At 43.1% G+C, this 19,120-nt stretch overlaps 2 protein-coding genes across 5 annotated transcripts in view; one reads left to right on the forward strand and one right to left on the reverse strand.

Moving 5' to 3' along the window:
• LOC118214133 (heparan-sulfate 6-O-sulfotransferase 3-B-like) overlaps window positions 1-15,681 on the reverse strand; it is an 86,923-nt gene extending 71,242 nt beyond the window's left edge. For both annotated transcript variants that reach the window (XM_035393748.1, XM_035393749.1), the window contains exon 1: window positions 12,964-15,681. In XM_035393748.1, coding sequence (XP_035249639.1) covers window positions 12,964-13,508 — 545 coding nt within the window. In that variant the 5' untranslated portion in view covers window positions 13,509-15,681. The remainder of the gene's footprint in view (window positions 1-12,963) is intronic.
• Window positions 15,682-15,777: 96 nt separating this feature from the next.
• Window positions 15,778-19,120, forward strand: part of uggt2 (UDP-glucose glycoprotein glucosyltransferase 2) — a 46,870-nt gene continuing 43,527 nt past the window's right edge. For 2 of the 3 annotated variants that reach the window (XM_035393744.1, XM_035393745.1), the window contains exons 1-4: window positions 15,778-16,002; window positions 17,165-17,298; window positions 17,671-17,753; window positions 18,429-18,559. In XM_035393744.1, coding sequence (XP_035249635.1) covers window positions 15,979-16,002; window positions 17,165-17,298; window positions 17,671-17,753; window positions 18,429-18,559 — 372 coding nt within the window. In that variant the 5' untranslated portion in view covers window positions 15,778-15,978. Of the gene's footprint in view, window positions 16,003-16,425; window positions 16,929-17,164; window positions 17,299-17,670; window positions 17,754-18,428; window positions 18,560-19,120 lie in introns of those variants that run through there. The other variant, XM_035393746.1, reaches the window with a different exon arrangement.

Below are 19,120 nucleotides of genomic sequence, written 5' to 3' on the forward strand. Positions count from 1 at the left end.
CGGTCTATGATTCATGTCATTTCCGGGTGTTTATTTTCTCTCGCTTTAATCTGAACAACTCATAAATTATCTACAGTAAAATGTCTAAAAGGAGAAGTTTATCCAATCTAATTTCCATATTTTCACACTTTTTTTCACAATATATATGAGAGAATACAAATTAAATACGCCATACATCTAAATGTTGTTTCAGCAAGAACTTGGTTTTAAAAAAAGGAATGCATCATCATCATCGCTATGCTTCATGCCAGCGAAGAGACACCTTAAGTATTTGAATGGGCAATTTGGTGTTCTCAGCAGTAAATCTGAGGAGTCTTATTGCAGTGTGGGGTCTCGTGGAATTTGTGCACGGTCAGCCCGACCTGGGCGTAACAAGCTTTTTAAAACGGGACGACAGAAACCTTTGGTTGACTTTTACACGAGCTGGAGAGCGATCCCTCGCTTTATTCTCCCCACCGCCCCATTTCCCCAGACCTCAGCGCGTGGTTATTACAGCGCTTTCACGAGAGACGGAAACGCACGTTACACGAAAAGGGCAACATTTAAGTGTGGCAAAAAATAGAATTAAGGCATTGGAATGAAAGCTTTTTATTCAGAAACAGTAGTTGAGGCTTAGTTTTTCACCTTTGCCTAAAGGTCAAAAGTCAAAATGAGAGAGAGAATCACTTTTTCAACTGGGACCCTGGTTTGTGTGGCCTTTTACCAATTAGAAAACAAATCCATCGGAAAAGACCGTCAATTCAGTAAGGCATCACTTTCAATGTCACAGACCTCACCACGTTATCATGTCACACGAGACAGCAGCAACACCACATCAACAAAATCTCAAACTTCATTTGTTTTCATTATTAGTCAATAAATAAATGTGTGCTTCACTGGCTGTTTTCTGCAAGAGACTGAAAACTCATTTTTTCTGTCCAAATTGTAAATGCAAAGGGATTAACAAACAGAGACTGTGTTCTTATTTCCACAGTGACCTGAGGGTATGCTGAGGCTGTTGTGTAGTGTTATAGTGAGTTAGGGCTCGAGTGAGTTAGGGCTCTATAGTGAGTTAGGGCTCTAGTGAGTTAGGGCTCTATAGTGAGTTAGGGCTCTATAGTGAGTTAGGGCTCTATAGTGAGTTAGGGCTCTAGTGAGTTAGGGCTCTATAGTAAGTTAGGGCTCTAGTGAGTTAGGGCTCTATAGTGAGTTAGGGCTCTAGTGAGTTAGGGCACTTTTGTTGTGGGGCGCAGTCTCGGTCTCTGCCCTGGTTGGAGAGCAGATCACTCACTGTGGTCTCTGAAGGCCTTCCTACAGCTCCCCATCAGAGCTGCGACGCTCTCAGGTGATTTACTGTGGTATATAAATTTTGGCCAAACATAAACTTTTTCCGGGGCCATTTTGAGTACTGCTCCCACAGCGGGTCACCAGTCCACAGAGCAGAGTATATGAGCCGACAGGGAAACGGGCTCAGTGCTGAGGGAGAGCCTAAATTATCACCTGCACGCGTGCCTGAGCACACAAAGAGTAATACACACACACACACACACACACACACACACAGACTTACTCCTCAATGAATGCACAAGCACACACAGGTGCACGCATGCAGGAGCTCAGGTACACACACACACACACACACACACACACACAGCGTAAGCAAGCGGGGTAGCGCAGGCTAATATTAGCGCAGCGCAAGGTGACAGATGCATCGCGGGCCAGGAGCTGAATAGATTTAGGGACACGCTCCCAGAGCGAGGCCCTCTCTGGAAGAGCAGTGCAGCTCTGGCCTGCTGCAGTGCTCTCATTACACAGAGTGGCTTTTAGGGACCCGGCTCTCATAAGCTTTCAGCGGAGCGCCATAAAACAGGCCGTCTCACCGATACACACCCACACCTCCGCTCCACAGCCCAGAGCTCTGCTCAACATCACAACACACACACCGACTCCGGAAAGGTTAACGGAGTGTACTTCTCACACCACAAGAACCAATTTACAGAAGCAGAAAACACCTGTCTGACTACAAGACCCACAGATAAGCCCATTTCCTCCTCTAGAGTAGATATGCTGAGTGTCCAAAATAAAATGTTCAATGTGCTTATTCAACACAGATTATGCAAAATGGCAAAAACATATTATAGACCAAGTTGATTTACCAGGATCTGATTTAACATTTAGTAATTTTGAAAAGTAACCCTTGGGGAGAATGCAATTTAACCTTACTTACACGCACATCCAAGTCGACAAATCAGATATGTTTACTCAGCTGCTCGCACACAATTTCTAATATGCTGCATATCTGACAACTCATATTTATCCTTGTCATGCAAATTCTGCTGTACACAGTGGATAGTGGGTAGTGAGGAGAGCAGATGAGCATGCTGTTGTCATTCAATTGCTAATGTGTTTACCGGTCCTTACCATTGTCAGCACCGACTTGAGAAATGGCTCATTTCCAAACATATAAAGTGGGTGCGATTCACACAGTGTACCAGCACAGTACCTCCAGTGGTTATTTTCTGGGTTACAGCAGCGAGTGGCGTGATCATACTTAGGAACACAGAAGCGTGAGAACATGAGAATACATAATGATGAGGACAGGCCGTTCCACTCGTCCCCGCTCGTAATCTGCCAACACTCTGGAGTGGGGGATTTTCACATTTGGTCCTCGGGGACCCGGTGCAGGGTAGAATTTTTATTCCAAACCAAATTGCAGCCCCTGTATTGTAGCAAGCCATTAATCTTTCTCAATTTGAAATAACAGCTAAGTAGGCCACGAAGAATCATTTCCTATATCCACACTTCAGAACTTTAAATCAGTAAAGCAAGTATCGCTTTCAGTTTTTGTAATGGTCTGCAAAGGTAAACAAGTCCCTCAAAAAGAGGGTAACTTTTTGAATTGATTCAAATTGTAGACTGACAGATGAAAACTTTAACTGATAATTACACTGGCTGCATGTAAAACCTGCAAACATAGGGGAATCCACCCACCCCCCCCCCCCCCCCCCGAAACACACACATTCGTCTATCTAAGCAATAGAAACAATAGAAAATATACCTTTTGAGATCTGTGGGATAACTGACCACTTTCCATGGGTTCTTCAGGAGTCACGAGAGTTGAGTTGTGTAAAGTTTGCTGCATTCAAGTCACTTAAAAATAGGGCAGTTACAGACATTTGTATGGCCGTATGAAACCTGAAACATGGAGTCTGTCAGTCTTCTGCAGAAAACAGATACATAATTTTACTCAAGGTCAGCTGGTGCTTTGCTTTGATGAGCTAAACTGCTCCTGGATGACCTTCCAGATATTCCAGCCCTTAAAGCGCGTTTCGTACGGCTTTTCCCAGGAACAGTGCTACCGCAGAAAGCTGCTGGGGGGCCGTATGTTGGCAGGTCTCCGCTCAGTATCCTGTACCTGTCGTGCGCAGCTCTTCCCTGACTGTGCATTCTGTGTACGGTGTGGAGGACTCAGCAGAACCGCAGCACTCCTGCTCTTCACTGTCACAGTGAGCGCACCTACTCGACACACTCAAGCCCCAAGTGTGACAGGCACGCGTGTGCACGGTGTGCACTAGTGACCCGAGTCATACACAGACATGCAGGGATGGGGTGTGCACTAGTGAGTCATACACAGACGTGTAGGAGTGAGGTGTGCACTAGTGAGGCATACACAGACGTGTAGGAGTGAGGTGTGCACTAGTGAGTCATACACAGACATGCAGGGATGGGGTGTGCACTAGTGAGTCATACACAGACATGCAGGAGTGAGGTGGGCACTAGTGAGTCATACACAGACGTGTAGGGATGAGGTATGCACTAGTGAGTCATACACAGACATGCAGGAGTGAGGTGTGCACTAGTGAGTCATACACAGACGTGTAGGAGTGAGGTGTGCACTAGTGAGTCATACACAGACGTGTAGGAGTGAGGTGTGCACTAGTGAGTCATACACAGATGTGTAGGAGTGAGGTGTGCACTAGTGAGTCATACACAGACGTGTAGGAGTGAGGTGTGCACTAGTGAGTCATACACAGACTTGTAGGAGTGAGGTGTGCACTAGTGAGTCATATGCAGACGTGTAGGAGTGAGGTGTGCAACACGTTCACAACCTGCAGAAAGCTCATTGAAGGCCTTAGCTGTAGACAGGCCAGCCAGTGGGAAACAGGGATGCTGAAGAAGACATGGCTGACCTGAACAGCAGGAGCATGCTGGGTAATTGCCGCTACCCCACTGTTAGCGTCGATTAATAAAATATAAAGTGGGAGCATGTATATATTATTCTGACAGGAGCGTGTCTTCACTCTGCTGTGTGAGTCATGACTGGGTAACAACTGCCGCTGTGCAACGCTGGGTGATGGAGAGGTTGTGAGAGGTACCAATCCGGCCAATCAGAGATGCTACTACGAGCGACGGCGAAACAAAGAAAACTACAATACCTACCACCCATAACCTGCCCACCTTTAGCTAAAGTTCAGCATTTACATTGGATGTTCTGTTCTGAACATCCTTGCGCCTATGACAAGCACGTGACTGGAAAGTGTGCCGGTGCATTTATCACACCAACAAGAAGATGGGAAATGCCACAGCAGTACGTCTGTTGTGCAGAAGCCGAAAGAAGAAGCTGACATTAGAGGAAATGCCGGATCAAATCTAACATAGGCAGCCCAGAGGTATTCTTCAACAAGAGTAAAAGGCAGAAGCCTACATTTTATTAAAGTGCTTTAATAAAACCGGTATAGGATAAGGAAGAAAGGGAGGTTATCATGAGCACTTGAAACCAAAACCCCAGCCTCCCCTAGGCACAAAGCCTATTATCACCTTGCTTCTATTTGTGGTGCCTTTTCAAAGAATATAACCGCCTTGCAAATTGAGGCCTGCATGAAATTATGGTCTCATAAAACAATAGCATCAACATTTTCTGTGGGGAAAAAACGCTTATCACATGGAAGCACAAAATTAATTACAGCCCCTAATTAACCTGCCTGTGATAATTTTGGAAATTGGCATGACAGCGATTCTCAGGCAGGCAGTCCTGCGAGACAGACTCAGCTTCCTGTTCCACAGCTGCAAGATGATCTGAAGCAGACCTGGCGCTTAACTCTTTACATGCTGGTCAAATCTGACTCAATCAGCGCTGCGTGTTTTATGAGGCATGTATTTTATGTACATTCATATGAAAGAAGACATTTGCTTGCTCAAGATATTGGTGACAATACAGCGGGTGTTGCTTTTAAAGATGTCAGCCATCTTAAACATTTTAACGGAGCTAAATGTTACAAGGAATAAGGAAAGTATTTTGTTACAACACAAAGTATATTCAAGTAATTATTTGACAAAGGTTAGGTTAATGTGCATGCTAGACTGTCCTCTCCCACATTTCTGGAGGATGTTGTGGCACTGGGATAGAATGTACAAGCGCCAAACTGGGGAATGGAGTGACATGAGTGACAAAAACAGCATAACGAAAGGACAGAAAATGAGAAAGCGGCAGGCGACGCGTGTTCCTCTCCCCGTCTCCTCAGCGGATCGAGGTGGCTGCAGGCTCCGGCGTTCAGAAGAGCCTCTCGCTCACGGAAGCTGTGGCCTCTGGGGCGGCGTACGCAGACTGCACACACGGCTCGTCTTCAGGCCCCGAGCCTGCTCCGCGGCCCTCGGGCTGCGGGGGAAGAGCTCGAACCCGGGGCCGTCAGACGGAACGCGCCGCGGCCCCACGGGCACCTCTAACGCCGCGGCCCGGCTCCCGGCTGCCCGCGGTAATTACGGCGCGCGGGGCGCGTGGCGGCGGCGGCGGGGAGATTACATCTGGCTGTGAGAACGGTGGGCCCGGGCCCTGATCTAATTAAGCCTGACGACGCGGACGCGGCCAAACGCGCAGGCTGTGTTCAGCGCAGTGCTCTTCTGCAGCTTAGCTCCGCAGCACAGGGAAAACACAGAGAACGGGGAGATGTGTAGCCTCTGCAGGATGAGAGGCACGTATACACATTCTGTCTCATTGCTTTTGAGGACCAACGTGGCTGACAAGTTTTAATTTGGGCAGCAAAACATGTTTCATCTAGTCAGAATTAACTGCATTTCACAAAGCGCATCATTGTATACTTCACAGGGCTAAAACCCCCAGAAAAGGAAGTGTGGAACGACAGTGGAAAGCTAGCTCCTGAGGTGGACAAACAGGAGGAAACAGACAGGAGTGTGAGCCCCTCCTCTGGACGGGTTGTGACCCAGTGTGAGGTCACAATGCGGAACGGTGTCAGTCATCACATTGTTCAAATCACTTGAGATCAGCACAGAAATATGCTCTCATAAAGAGATTATAATGCCTGGATAGTAAGTGGATGCTGCAGGATCAGTGAATGGAATGCACTATCCAGATTAGGTACAGACCTGTGAACATAAAATAGCTGCCATAATTAAAGCTTTGTACTTTCAATGGGCATTTTCCAGTACAGGTTGCAGTCCACAGTATCAATATTAACAACTTTATAAAGTTCTTTTTTCGCATCGTGCTCATAACTCTTTTCAGGTAAAATAAAGGATAAGAAGATTGAAAAAAAACAGGCGGTTTAAAAAATAACATAAAGGCAGTTATAAAAGAACAAGCACAGGGGCTTAAAGCAGGACAAACATAGGTCGAAATAAATTTCATTAAAACTTGGAGAAAGCCCCAAAAAGTTACAAACAACTAAAAGCAAGTTCTAAAAAGCATGTTTTTTTAGAAGATACTTCAAAATGATGAGAAGACTTTGAACTATTTCAAGCAAGCTAAACAGCCTGTGCTGAAAAGGCAAGATAGCCTTTCATTCTCTTCCAGTTAGCTGATGCAGCAAAGAGAAATGTTTGATGATCTAAAAGCAGGATTCATTTTGTGGGGCTTCAGGAGTTCCACTGAGAAATAAAGCACTCTGAAATGTATGCTAAATGCCACCGTCAGCCAATAAGGAAGCCAGCACTGGGGCAGTGCATTACCCCTTGTTAGTGTAGGTAAGCCTTGCACCAGAATTTTGAACCAGCTTATGCTGAGATCAAACCTAGATATTTATACTTGTATACAAGGTATTACAGTAAACCTACAGTAAACCTAAAGACACAGCTGAATTTCCACATATACTTGCAGCAAAGAAATTAGCTGATGTGGAATGGATACAGCATATTGCCTGGCTCCTGGCTAGAAGTAACATGCTTAGGAAATTTTCGTAATGTGTTCATATCAGATTTCAAATCAGGGTTGAAAGACTACATGTTTTTTAATATCCTGTATTAAATTTGGGACTGACATCACCATACTAGAGTCGGGACGAGCAGCAGAGACTCGTATGCAGAGCGCAGGATCACGATCTCAGATCTGTGTTACAGAAAGATCTGAGACATCTCGCGTGACGCTTCATTCGTACAGCTGCGTGTCTTTGGCACGAACGCAAGCCAAAAGAAAAAAAGTGTTGTGATTTTAGATGACATATCCAAGATGCTGCTTAAACATATAAATATATATGTTCAATATAAAATATAGGATTGATAATATTGTCTGTTTATGTTTTATGAAAGTACTGATTTTATGTTGTCAAATCAAGTTAAATCTCTTGTATTTTAGCATACATCCTATTATGTGATCATGTTTTGTTTTTTTAAATCAACAAGTCTCAAGTTGACCAAGATACGAAAAGATTTACACAGTGGACATAATGGTGCTGTTCTACAGTTACTGAAGCTGCTCAATAAAATACAGAGTGGATTTATTTTCATTTGAACAGAAAGGTAGGTGAGGACAATTCTGATCTTCTGTAGCACAACTGATTACAAAAGACACTAACCCTCCCATGGATTACAGTATGTAATTAAAAATCCGTAGATCCTTCGATATGTGAAGCTTGTTTCCATTGTTGTACGTGAGATAAAAAGAGCCCTAAGTATGCCACTGACCCCGTGGGTTCAATGAAAATGAGTGAAGCTGCACTGATTAATTTACTGTTGAAAGAGTAATCAGACAAAGTTCAACTAATCCATGAAGTTGCATAATGCCATTTTGTGTTTGTTTTAAGGGACGCACAGACACACACACACGCACGCACGCGCGCGCGCACACACACACACGCACGTACACAGCGCTGCATTTTAAAGCCGGCAGTGAAGAACTGGTAGCTGTGTCTATGATACTACCAGCAGGATGTCTTTTTTAGGATCTCTAACCCAAACAGCAACAACCACTCAGCGTCTCATCTGTCTGACACAGGATAACCTCACACATCAGGCCTGTAACATTACAGCGCTATGAGCCTGACCAGGCTCACTCCTCGATGTAAGTCTGACCAAGTTCTGAGAAAGTGCTTTGGTAATAAACCAACAGTCGTTCCTTTTTCTCTTTCTTCTTCGCTATCATCATTGACATCACTCATCACTCTGCACCAAGATCAAAGTGTCAGTACTTCAACACTGCTGGACTTACAGTACCTAAAAGCAGCCTATCCAAGCAGGGCCAGAAATGATTCCCCTGAGCCGAGTGCAGCCTCGGTTCCTTAGAGAGCTGTCTCAGGCACCAGTGATCCTGTAGGTGTGAAACAAGCTGCTTTCCCGTCCAGCGACCGTTTTTCTCCAGTAAGGCGGCGCTTTAGTGCCGCAGGAATAAATCACGGTGCCCAGCCTTGGCACAGCCCAGGGCCGTCTGGCTTCAGTAGCAGCAAAGACTCTATACACACGCCAGATACTCGGCTCCATGTTACCGGAACTGAAAGCTGCCGCTCTACCAAGGAAGCCAAAACGTCTTATGAAAAAACACGGTATTATATACTTAAATGTCTCTCTTGCCCTCACGTTTCCTGATTATAGAGATGCTGATCCTAGAGGGATTTACCTATTTAAACCATGGAAAACAAATAAAATGAGATAATGGCATAGATTAACATAGGAAAAACAAGTCAAAGCAACTCCACATTGGACTAGAAATATCTGGGCATCCTCACCAATATTCTGAACAAAATTATTTCATGTAATTGCAAGTTTATTTTCTAAGCTTCCTTGTAAGAAAGTTCTCAGGGATCTTGCAGAACAGTTTTTAAATTTTACTGGCATCCAAAGAGAAGTGTTTCAAATACATATTTGGCTCAGGTCAGCTTCACAGTCAGCTAGCTCTCCATCACGTCAGCTGTGAGTGCTGGGGCCAGATAAGGGAAATAAATAAAGAAACAGGGAACAGCCCTTCAGCAGGAGCAGCACAGCTCAGGAGGACCCTGCAGTCACCGCACACGCGGGCCAGGGCGCTTTATCAGAGTCTCTGCTGTGTAAGGAATCACTGGTCACTTTCCCGGGCTCACAGGTGTGCTTTGTGCTTTCTCTCTGTCCAATCAGGACGCAGACTCAGTCTGTGATATCGTCATTTCAGAACCATTATCCATCCAGCCTTTCATGGACTGTGCACAAAGAAGACCGAGCCTCAGATATTTCCAACTGAAGCAAAAAAAAAACGAGTGGCAAAAAAAGGGGAGCAAACAATCATGGCTGCGATCAAAATGAGGTGTGACCGTTACGTCTGACTGCAACCCTTGTGTTGGCCACTGCAGAAAAACAAAACCAGGTTCAATGAGCATTCCTAACACTTCATAAATCAAATCAAAGGTATTTTATATGGGACATTTTATAAAACATCTGTCACATTACACTTTACAGCATGCCCCGATCTGGCGATCACCCCCCAAGACTAGTGTGACAGTCCGTGGCAAGGAAAAACTCCCCAGCAGTGCAATACATTGCGTGTGTGTGTGTGCGTGTTTTGTGTGTGTATTAAAAACTGCCTATTATTATTCACTGCATGTACCCAAGGCAGCTTGTACGCTGCACATTTTACATTATCACGCAATTCACACAGCTGGGTATTTGCTCGGGCAGTTCAGATGATATGGTAGCACTGTCCCACAGATATGGTAACACTGTCTCTAGGGGAATACTGAGCCCGGTACATTCCGGAAGCAAGGCTCGCGCTCCACGCACAGGTCCCCTCCGCCACCCTGCCTGTTACAGCAGCGTCACTGGCAGATTACCCAGCTCCATGAATGCAAGACAGGTCCAGACTTGTGAGACCAACTCTCGTATTGGCTTTTTATTTTTAGGTCATACCTCACCACCCTCTCTCTCATGTAACCATCTCCTCTATACTACACCACCCTCCCAACAGCCCTACTGGACGGCTGTCAATCAAGGCCCTGCGGAAACAGAGGCTGATATAATGCCAGCACTCAATCAGCCCAGCTCTTCTAACGCTCCAGTTTCTCGTGCTTGATCACCATTGGGCTCAACCTCCATCTGAGCCAATGCGTTCGTCAATCCAAGCTGTTTTCTGTACATATGTAGCTATGCCACACTCAGCCATTGGAATGGGGGAACTTGATACATGATGGTTAAACAGGGATGTAATGGATTCTGTTGGATTCATCTGAAAATGCTCATTGTCAGAGCACACAGTAGTGTTTGGCTTTACACCTGAACATTCTCTCTGCTGCCTACCAGCAGCCACAGAATGAAAAGGCTCCAGACGTTTGACTGTATAGGGTGTTTGCACGTGTGCCCAGACTGGAAGGCTAACTTCAAGTGTTGTGGCCTAAAGGGAAAATCACCTCATGTTCCAAAAAAATGCTACCCAAATGATTATAGCCTAAAGTAAATTCAAAGTGAATTATTTGTAAAACAAAATTGACCTGCCCACCTAATCTTTCCTTGCTACACAATCCCCTGCATCACCCGCCCACCTCGACTCAGCAGGATATCACTGCAAAAGAGAAATCAGCTCAACTACTAGGTTAACTACATGTAAATTTTAATTAAATTAAATAATAAAAGCATCTCTTAATTCCAGGAAAATAAAAGCCATGAAGCTGAGTCCTTGACAGACAAACCCATCACAAGTGGGACATCAATCTCAGTTACGCTGAAGATTCAGCCTTGACATGTCAGCCAGGACGGTGAATAAACACTGCCTCCTGAGAAAGCAGATATTTAACCCCCCCCCCATTCCTACCCCCTCCCAGTACATGAATCCCTCTCCACACATCCAGGTGTGTTTCTGCCAGCAGACAAACGTAGGCGCTTATATTATCCCTACATCATTACCCTCAAACACTCAGTGGCCGGGGAAATAATGAGTTGAACGAAAATAGGTCTGTAATGTTATCACAGTGTAATCTGGAAGGGCATCTCTTTGGCTTTGGAAGGCCAGAGGCTTGGGCTCGTCTGCGGTGTCACAGTGATTCACAGTAACAAACGGCCTCTGTGCAGCAGAGTTTCCCAACCTCAGTCCCTCCACAGCCACAACTCCTCAACTGTAAGCAGGCCATTAATTCTTATTATTTAAACACTTTCAAAGCCCGCTGAGGAATGGTTTAAGACAATACTAATGTCAGAAAGAGCAATGCCTGCCACGAAGCATGAATATCCCATACACACAACTCCAAACTTTTAATCAGTGACATCAGAGCACAGACAAGTCAAGCATTCATTAAAGCATTCATTAACCTGAGGCATTTCCAGCAAGGAATGCCATCATGAGGGACTTCAGGGTGCTCAATAGGAGAACTGACAGGTGGAATGAGTATGGAACACTGAGAATTATTGGAGGAAGATACACCGTTTTAAACCATTTTAGGAAAATTACAACTTTAACAAACCCTTCATTGTGTTAATATACGTTTCAGAGAAAAAATGTTTACACACATTTAAACATAACACAAATACAAATAATGATTTCAACATCCTTAACTAATAAAGTGATTGACTTAATTGGCTGAGAGAACAGTTCTGTTTTATAGTGCATATATCCAGGCATGAAAATCAACATGTACATTAGTGTTTAACAGTTCTTATCATGGATCACTCAGACATTGTAAAACATAAATAAATAAATATTATTATTATTATTATTATTATTATTATAATCCAATCTGTTGGGTCCACAGAATTTTCCTCACCTAGAGTAACTGAAAGGCATTTAAGCACAGCCAACAGACCTGTCTGTTGTGCCAGTGGGGCCAGCACATATCTTGCTTACCTTGCACTTCTCATAATAGGCTTGAACTGACAGTAAATTATTAAAAATAATTCAGTTTCCTTATGCTGGGAAGGGTTCACAGAACTGCTCGCGTATACTTGTCTGAGAATGTTTAGATTAATGTGGCCTTTGTCTCAGTATTATGAAAACACAAAATATAATTATTTTTAAAACAATAACCTTTTGGAGTCGTGGAATGGAATGTATTTTTGTCACTGTCTCCAACCAAAATATACATTAAATACTATGTAGGTTTACAGATGCTAAATACCAGGACAAATAGATGACTGTGTACGTGTGTGTGTAAACAAATCCCAACTGGACTCACTGCCACTATACGAAATAAAAATATTTATTTGAAAAATGTTTTTTAAAATGTTGTTCTAAAAAACTGTTTGAAAAGAATCTGTATAAGTAAAATGACTTCCTGAATGTGTCCTAAAATGTACTATTTTATAAAAGCATTTGTGATAATTAGGGCAAGAGTAACTTATAATTTTGCAACTATTATCCTATTCATAAAAATGAACTGAATGTAGGCTATATTTAATACATTTTGTAGTCTAGTTTTTACTGAACCCACAACACACACACACACACAAAACACTTTTTTCACTGTTTTCAAAATTTGATAAATCTGTCACAAGATGCACAGACCAATTTAACACCCTCCGTAGGATTTAACGACTGCCGTCGTGAGTTACACCACCCTTTGATCAAGAGTGCAAGGTTTCAGGGGGGGAATATCCGTCTTTCACAAAGCTTATAGCTGCGTTTCTAACATGGTCTACAACATGCTTCGTTGTTTAATTCTTTGTTTATTCAATCTAAATGATAGCCGATACCTTTTAGCAGGATTGCGTGTAGTTATTGGAACTATACCCATCAATGTAGTATCCGGTGCACATACTGTCGGTGCAGTCACCCGTGCAGTTAGTAAAAGGCGCATGTTTGCCTACCTTCGGTTTCTCTGAGCTTCCTTCTTGTCCATGATGACCGGAACGCAGTTAGTGAGCTCGGTCCAGTCCGCGTGCAGACCGCAGCTCCAGCCCGTGGAGAACCTCGAGAAGAGCCAGGACTCCTCTTTGCCTGGTCGGTGGCAAGTGCATTTCTTCTGACCGGGTTTGCAGTCGCACGGTTGCTCCAGACGAATATTCCTGACAAGGTGTCTTCCGAACGTGGTTCCACCGGTCTTTTGAATGTGGAGAAATACAATCACGTCGTTTCCTTTGATGTCGAAGTCCACGTGTCGAGTAAGATCTCGTTCAGTGAAGTTGAATCTGTACTGAAATTTTGGAGGGCCATCATCTTCCAGCTCTTGGTCCCGATCGAAATCCTCGCTTTGCGGATACTGGCTTGACGGAGGACTGACCCCCCTCAACTTCTCTACAGTCCTAAAGTGGCAAGAGTTACTGCCAGCTGGGCAAATATACTGATATCCTATCATTACAAAAAGAACAGCTAAAATTGGAACTAATATCAATTTATTGGATTTATCATCCATGGCAGCGCGAGGGTGCTTTTCATGCCATACGTATAAACAGATAACACGCAGTATCTACCTGCTACACACTGTATCTACAAACTCTTTAGGTCGGAGAAGCAGAAAGCCATAATATAACTGAATTCAGTCGCCGTCATAGGTCGATTTGGTCACGAATTAGTGGTTTCCTGCGTTGGTATCAGGAAATTATTTGGCCACCTCGAGACACTCTCTTTGAACGTACAGACATCAAAGTTCCGAGACAACGACTAAGAATGTACACGTGGTTATACATTTAAAAAAACTTTTTTTCATTTACCAAATATTCACAAAAGAAACGAGAAAAAGAGTTGTACCTTACAATTCACATAGTTATCAGATTAGTTGTATAACTTGAGAAACAGTGTTTCCATGAGGTGCATGCTGCAGCGCGAGCAAACACCTGAAGCCGGTCTCTCGGTATCCTTTGTCGACGTCTTTTTAATCCAACAGAAATGCAACATTATGCATAGCCTACCATTTCACGGATTCTTATAGTTTCTCTTTTTATATAGCCTAAATATAAATTCACTGCCTTCGAGAAACGCCACTCTCAATTCAGCTTCACATGGAGCATAATCCAGCGCGTGTGCATCACTGCCCAACAATTCAGCGTTCGTCGTAGCCAGTTTCTATCCCAATACACTGATGTACTGAAGCATTCCCAGTTTTAAAATGTATTTTTGAGAATACTCTAAACCTCATTAATACCGTTATTCCAATGGTTTTTATTCCGTTAATCTCGAAACATGTTCTAATTCCACGGATGTGGTCCAGGTTTCGTTAAAAAAAAACCCTGTTATGGGGTCTCGCGCATCTCCTTGGTCCGGCGTCACAGTCAGCACAGACCATAAAAAACTCATGCTCAGAAATGTATCGAAAAGCAGTTGAAAATGCTGTATTACGAGCCTCCTGTAATTAACCAATAGGCTAGTTAAGCTTGTGCGATGGAAATTCAACCAATCGTAATTCGCGTATTTACGAGGTACCCAATGGGCACCCCCCAAAAATACGACACAGCAATGATTAAAAGAAATATCATCGGCCAATCAAACTCAGTCGCCGCGGGAATGAGCCCATTGCGAGATCTGGAAACCGGCAGTCTTGGAACTGTGATTAAATTCACCGCAACGGGCTGATTCAGAATCGTGGATCAGTCGAATCCGGGGATTGTTGAAGTGCATGATGTGTTTCATGGCACCTGAAGCGTTTCTGTTGGCCACAGAAATGTTTTCTTGCCAAAAATATGGTCCTTGGGAACCACACATGCATATGCATTACGGCGAGAACAGTAATTCACCAGTTGTTGACACGTTTATGTTTTAAGTTGTCCTTTTTATTTCCAGTAAATTTTGATTAAATAGTTTTACCATATTCAGTTGCACATGTAGTCAATGGAGAAAATATCGATGATCAAGGTGCGTCGTATATGTGCGCGCGCAGAGAGAGACTTTGACTTTCATGCCCCTTTATCAGAACATCATTGTCAATCCATTTCACCAGAATAAAGTTTTTTTTTTTTTTTTTAAATTAGGAGTCAACAGTTGCACTTTAATTCTTATGTATCCAATATTTTGCTATGCATAAGAATTTCATCCTGGAATCACTAACGAACTATCAAGTGCATTTACGGATTACATCAAAGAATTGCCAAAAACGCGATTCCGCAGTTTAGGAGCAGTCATTTGGTCCACTGCACGTTCGTTGTTGCACTATACCGAGGCAATTGCAACCTTTCACTATTATTAAGAATGCAGGCCTACCAAAAAAGTTCACTAGCCTATTTATGCTGCAACAAAGTAACCTACCCAAAGGAGATGCCTAGACATCCACACAAACCGAAGCAGTAATAAAGCATTGGGGCTCGACATTCATTTGAATCTTTGGAATGAATTTTCACTCAGTCAATTTCATTAAAGTATTTCAATCTTTTTTACGTCATTTTAACACACAAATTTAAACTGGGTTTAACACACACATTGCACAGACCGCCAAATAATTAACGTTATTTTCATTATGGTACAGTACGAACTGCACATACCCTGGAACTGAAGGAAAACTATTAACCGTTCACTTGCTGTTGAGCTTAATTGAGACTGGGAGAAAAAAATAAACTGACGAACTACAGACCAGCCTAGGTATTTGTGTTTTGCCGATTTGCGTAGTGCACGAATAGCAATTTCCTCAGTCGAACCCATCGACCTACGGCCGAACCTCAAAAGATTTTTGTAGCTGTCCGTATACATGCCTGAAAAAACCCTGGCCGTAAATGGCTAATGTAGTCTACAGTTTACGCTTAAATTCTATGGTACAGCTCATTCGCACGAGTTTATATATTCGTGTCGCTGCTTAACCTGCATGTCTCGCAGATTATTATACATTTTCTGCGGGTATGAATTGACGTGAAAAGTGTGGGTAGGCGGAGACATAATTAAAGTGAGAAGACCCAAAAATGGCACCGGCCAGTAAAACTGGGGTAAGAAAATCACTTTGTAGATTCAGTTGCTCACGTAGGTGATAACAGTGTGAAAATGTTCACAAACTGAGATGTTGTATTGCTCCGCTTGTCTTGCATAATATTTGGCAATTCGTTGCGATACAATCACAGCTAGCAAATTATTACCTTGATAGCTTGGTGTCTTCAATCATAGCTACTGAGCCGGCTATCTCGTTCCATGAAGGAATGTTCAGCGAGATCATTGAAACTTGCGCTTATTTATGGATTCGCTTAGCTATCTGAATTTGAGATACTACGCAACTGGGCTTAGAACATGAAGAACTGCGTTGTGTCATTTTACTCGTGTCTGCTTGTTCCCGTAGCTAGATACTATTGTCTCGTCAGCGTACCGCTACGTGGCATCTGATTGTTAGTAACACTATAATTAGATGTGATCTCGTTGCTTGGTGTTGGGAAAACTACGTAACGTTTTAGCAATCTAATTTAATTACAGTCGCAACATGAACTTGAAAAATAGACACAGCACACTTATTAATCGATGTAAACTTTTCAGGTTTTAGTAATGAGAACTGCAGCTGAAATAATAAAAATAACCAAGGAAGCAAAGAGTTAAGGGGGAATCCAAAAGTCGAATTTTAATTCTTAAGGACTGCGTCTGCCCATCTTATAAAACACTTTTTTAAAACAGCGAATGACCTTAAAGATGAAAGTAAAATATTGGATTGCACAAATCACACACTCATGAAATGATACATCATTGCATGTTGGCTGTAGACATTTCGTAGGCCCTCATTAAGGGCGAGTTACGCAGTTTACATCCATTTATACAGCAATATGTGAACGGAAGCAATTCGCTAGTACATCGCTCACACGTGCAACTATTATGCCCTGCCCGTGAATCAGTAAAGTATTTTGTCTCCATTGAAACAGTTTTTTTTAGCCTTGTGAGTATTTTAAGTGGTATCTTCCTTTTAGTAGCTAGCCCGCAATGTACAATATATGCTTCTTAACTCGGGAGTGTGTGAGCAATTGGCTGTATGTATGTGTTTGCGTGTTGGCATGCAGTTAAATGTGTGTGTGTTTTTGTGAGGATGAGTGGTGCCTCAGCAAAGCATAGCACCGTAGTCTCTTTAGACATATAAGCCACATATGCATGTGTCCCATTAAATGGTTGTTTCAGCATTTGAAAATGGGATGCTGCCTCTGGCTGCTGGTGCTCGCGCTGACCTGCCATCGTGCCCAGGCTGCACCCAAAGGCGTCACTGCCAGCCTGAACGCCAAGTGGCCCGTCACACCTCTTCTGCTGGAGACGAGGTACCGTGGGCCGTGATTCGCTGCGTTCAGCCTATCCACACAGTCAAAAATACCGCACACACTTTCCAGGTGAATTACGCAACGCCTGACAGTCAGACACAGGCAATCTGCGATGATTTAGCATTTGCTTGAGCTCTTTTGTACGAAACAAAAATACATATTTTTTAAATAAGCTTTGTGTCCATAACCTTTGTGCCCGTGGCAAACTGTAAACTTGATTTATGACCCGGAACATTGCGAGTTCTTTAACATATAGCCTATTAGATGCACATATAATCAGTTTGTTATGTTGTTACTGCGACTCTTGTACACGTTGTTTTCTTGCGTTCATTTTCATTCGGATAAAGCATGACTTTGTTTGGTCTTCCCCAGTGAATTTATTGCAGAAGATGGTGAAGAAAAATTCTGGCAGTTTGTCGAGACTGTGAAAGAATTAACAGTGTACAAGAATGGTGGTAAGTGGGTGACTTGAAATGGGGGCAATATTAGTATATATTATTAAATTTTTATTCTGCTGGGTAAAATTATGAATTTCAACATTTGTGTGAGCTCAGCATTTAGACGGAATGCCAGAAAACAGCTTGGCATTTATTGTCATTACATTATACCCTGGCAGGCCATTCAGAATGATTCAGCACATTGATAGAAATGAAACCGTTTGATTTGATGGGCTTTCCTCAATCAGAATCATTTCCTTTGACTCTGTCCATGAGGGTTTTGCCTGTTTGTCTGGTCCCAGGACAGCTTTATCAGATCACACAGTGTGCTTAATGAATACGGAAAAGAGTACTGAGAATAGTTATCACAAGGAACAGTCAGGCTTGTGTTGTGACAAAAGAACAGAGGTTTTCAGGTTCAGTACTGCTGTTCTACCCATGAACAAGGTGCTTTCAGTCATCTGAATCATTTTAGATAATGTTCTGATATAAATGGGTAATCTAAAAAAAAAAATCTTTACTCTGATGATGTAATGCTATTTCTCCATAATATTTTCAGTAGCTGTACTATTCAGTGTGATGACAGGAACACATTTGTATTGGACAATCTAAATCAGCATGTGTTCCACTTCCTGCAGTCACACAGGAAGTCCTCACATGCAGTGTGTGTGATCCTCTCTGTCGTTTCTCTAGAGTCCATTCGCACGTATTACAACCTGATCATCAAGAAGGCGGGCCAGTTTGTGTCCGACCTGCAGGTCAGCCTCCTGAAGTTCTCCCTGTCCCTGAGGGCCTTCTCACCTGCGGTGCACGCATTCCAACAGGTACCGCACCGCACCGCTGCCATTTCAGAGACGCTTGGTTCTCGAACCTGCATACTGTGGGTTTGACATGCTGCTTGGGAATCACAGGTGGAGATGCTGAGATGTTCTGAACAATTCTAATTGCATTAAATGCACTTAATTTGCTTTGAGGCAGATGGCTTTGCTGCTGTAGTTGTGCTTTCCTTGCTTTAACTGATAAACAGCAGGGATTTTAAGGTGTGTCGGAAACAAAGAACCTGTATTAGTAAAATTCATTGGGTTTAGTGACAATGCATTGGAAAACCCACTTGCAAACCATTTTTATTTCTTCTTTTTCTATTGAAAAGCTCATTTTTCTGAGCATAGACAAGCCTGTTTGATTATCTCCGATAAGAAAGCTTCTAATTTGTCCTGTGACCTTCCTGGTGTCATGCTCATGGTTAGTCTAAGACAGGACATATTTTTAGTATAGTATAAACGGGAGTTGGATCGATCTGCATGTTCACTGAAGAACATTTTTTTCTGTGCTTGTGTGTGGTAGTGCTGCTTGCAATTGCACACCATTTCATCACATTGCGTTAA

Source organism: Anguilla anguilla, chromosome 15 (genome assembly GCF_013347855.1).
Source record: "Anguilla anguilla isolate fAngAng1 chromosome 15, fAngAng1.pri, whole genome shotgun sequence".
NCBI lineage: Eukaryota > Metazoa > Chordata > Actinopteri > Anguilliformes > Anguillidae > Anguilla > Anguilla anguilla.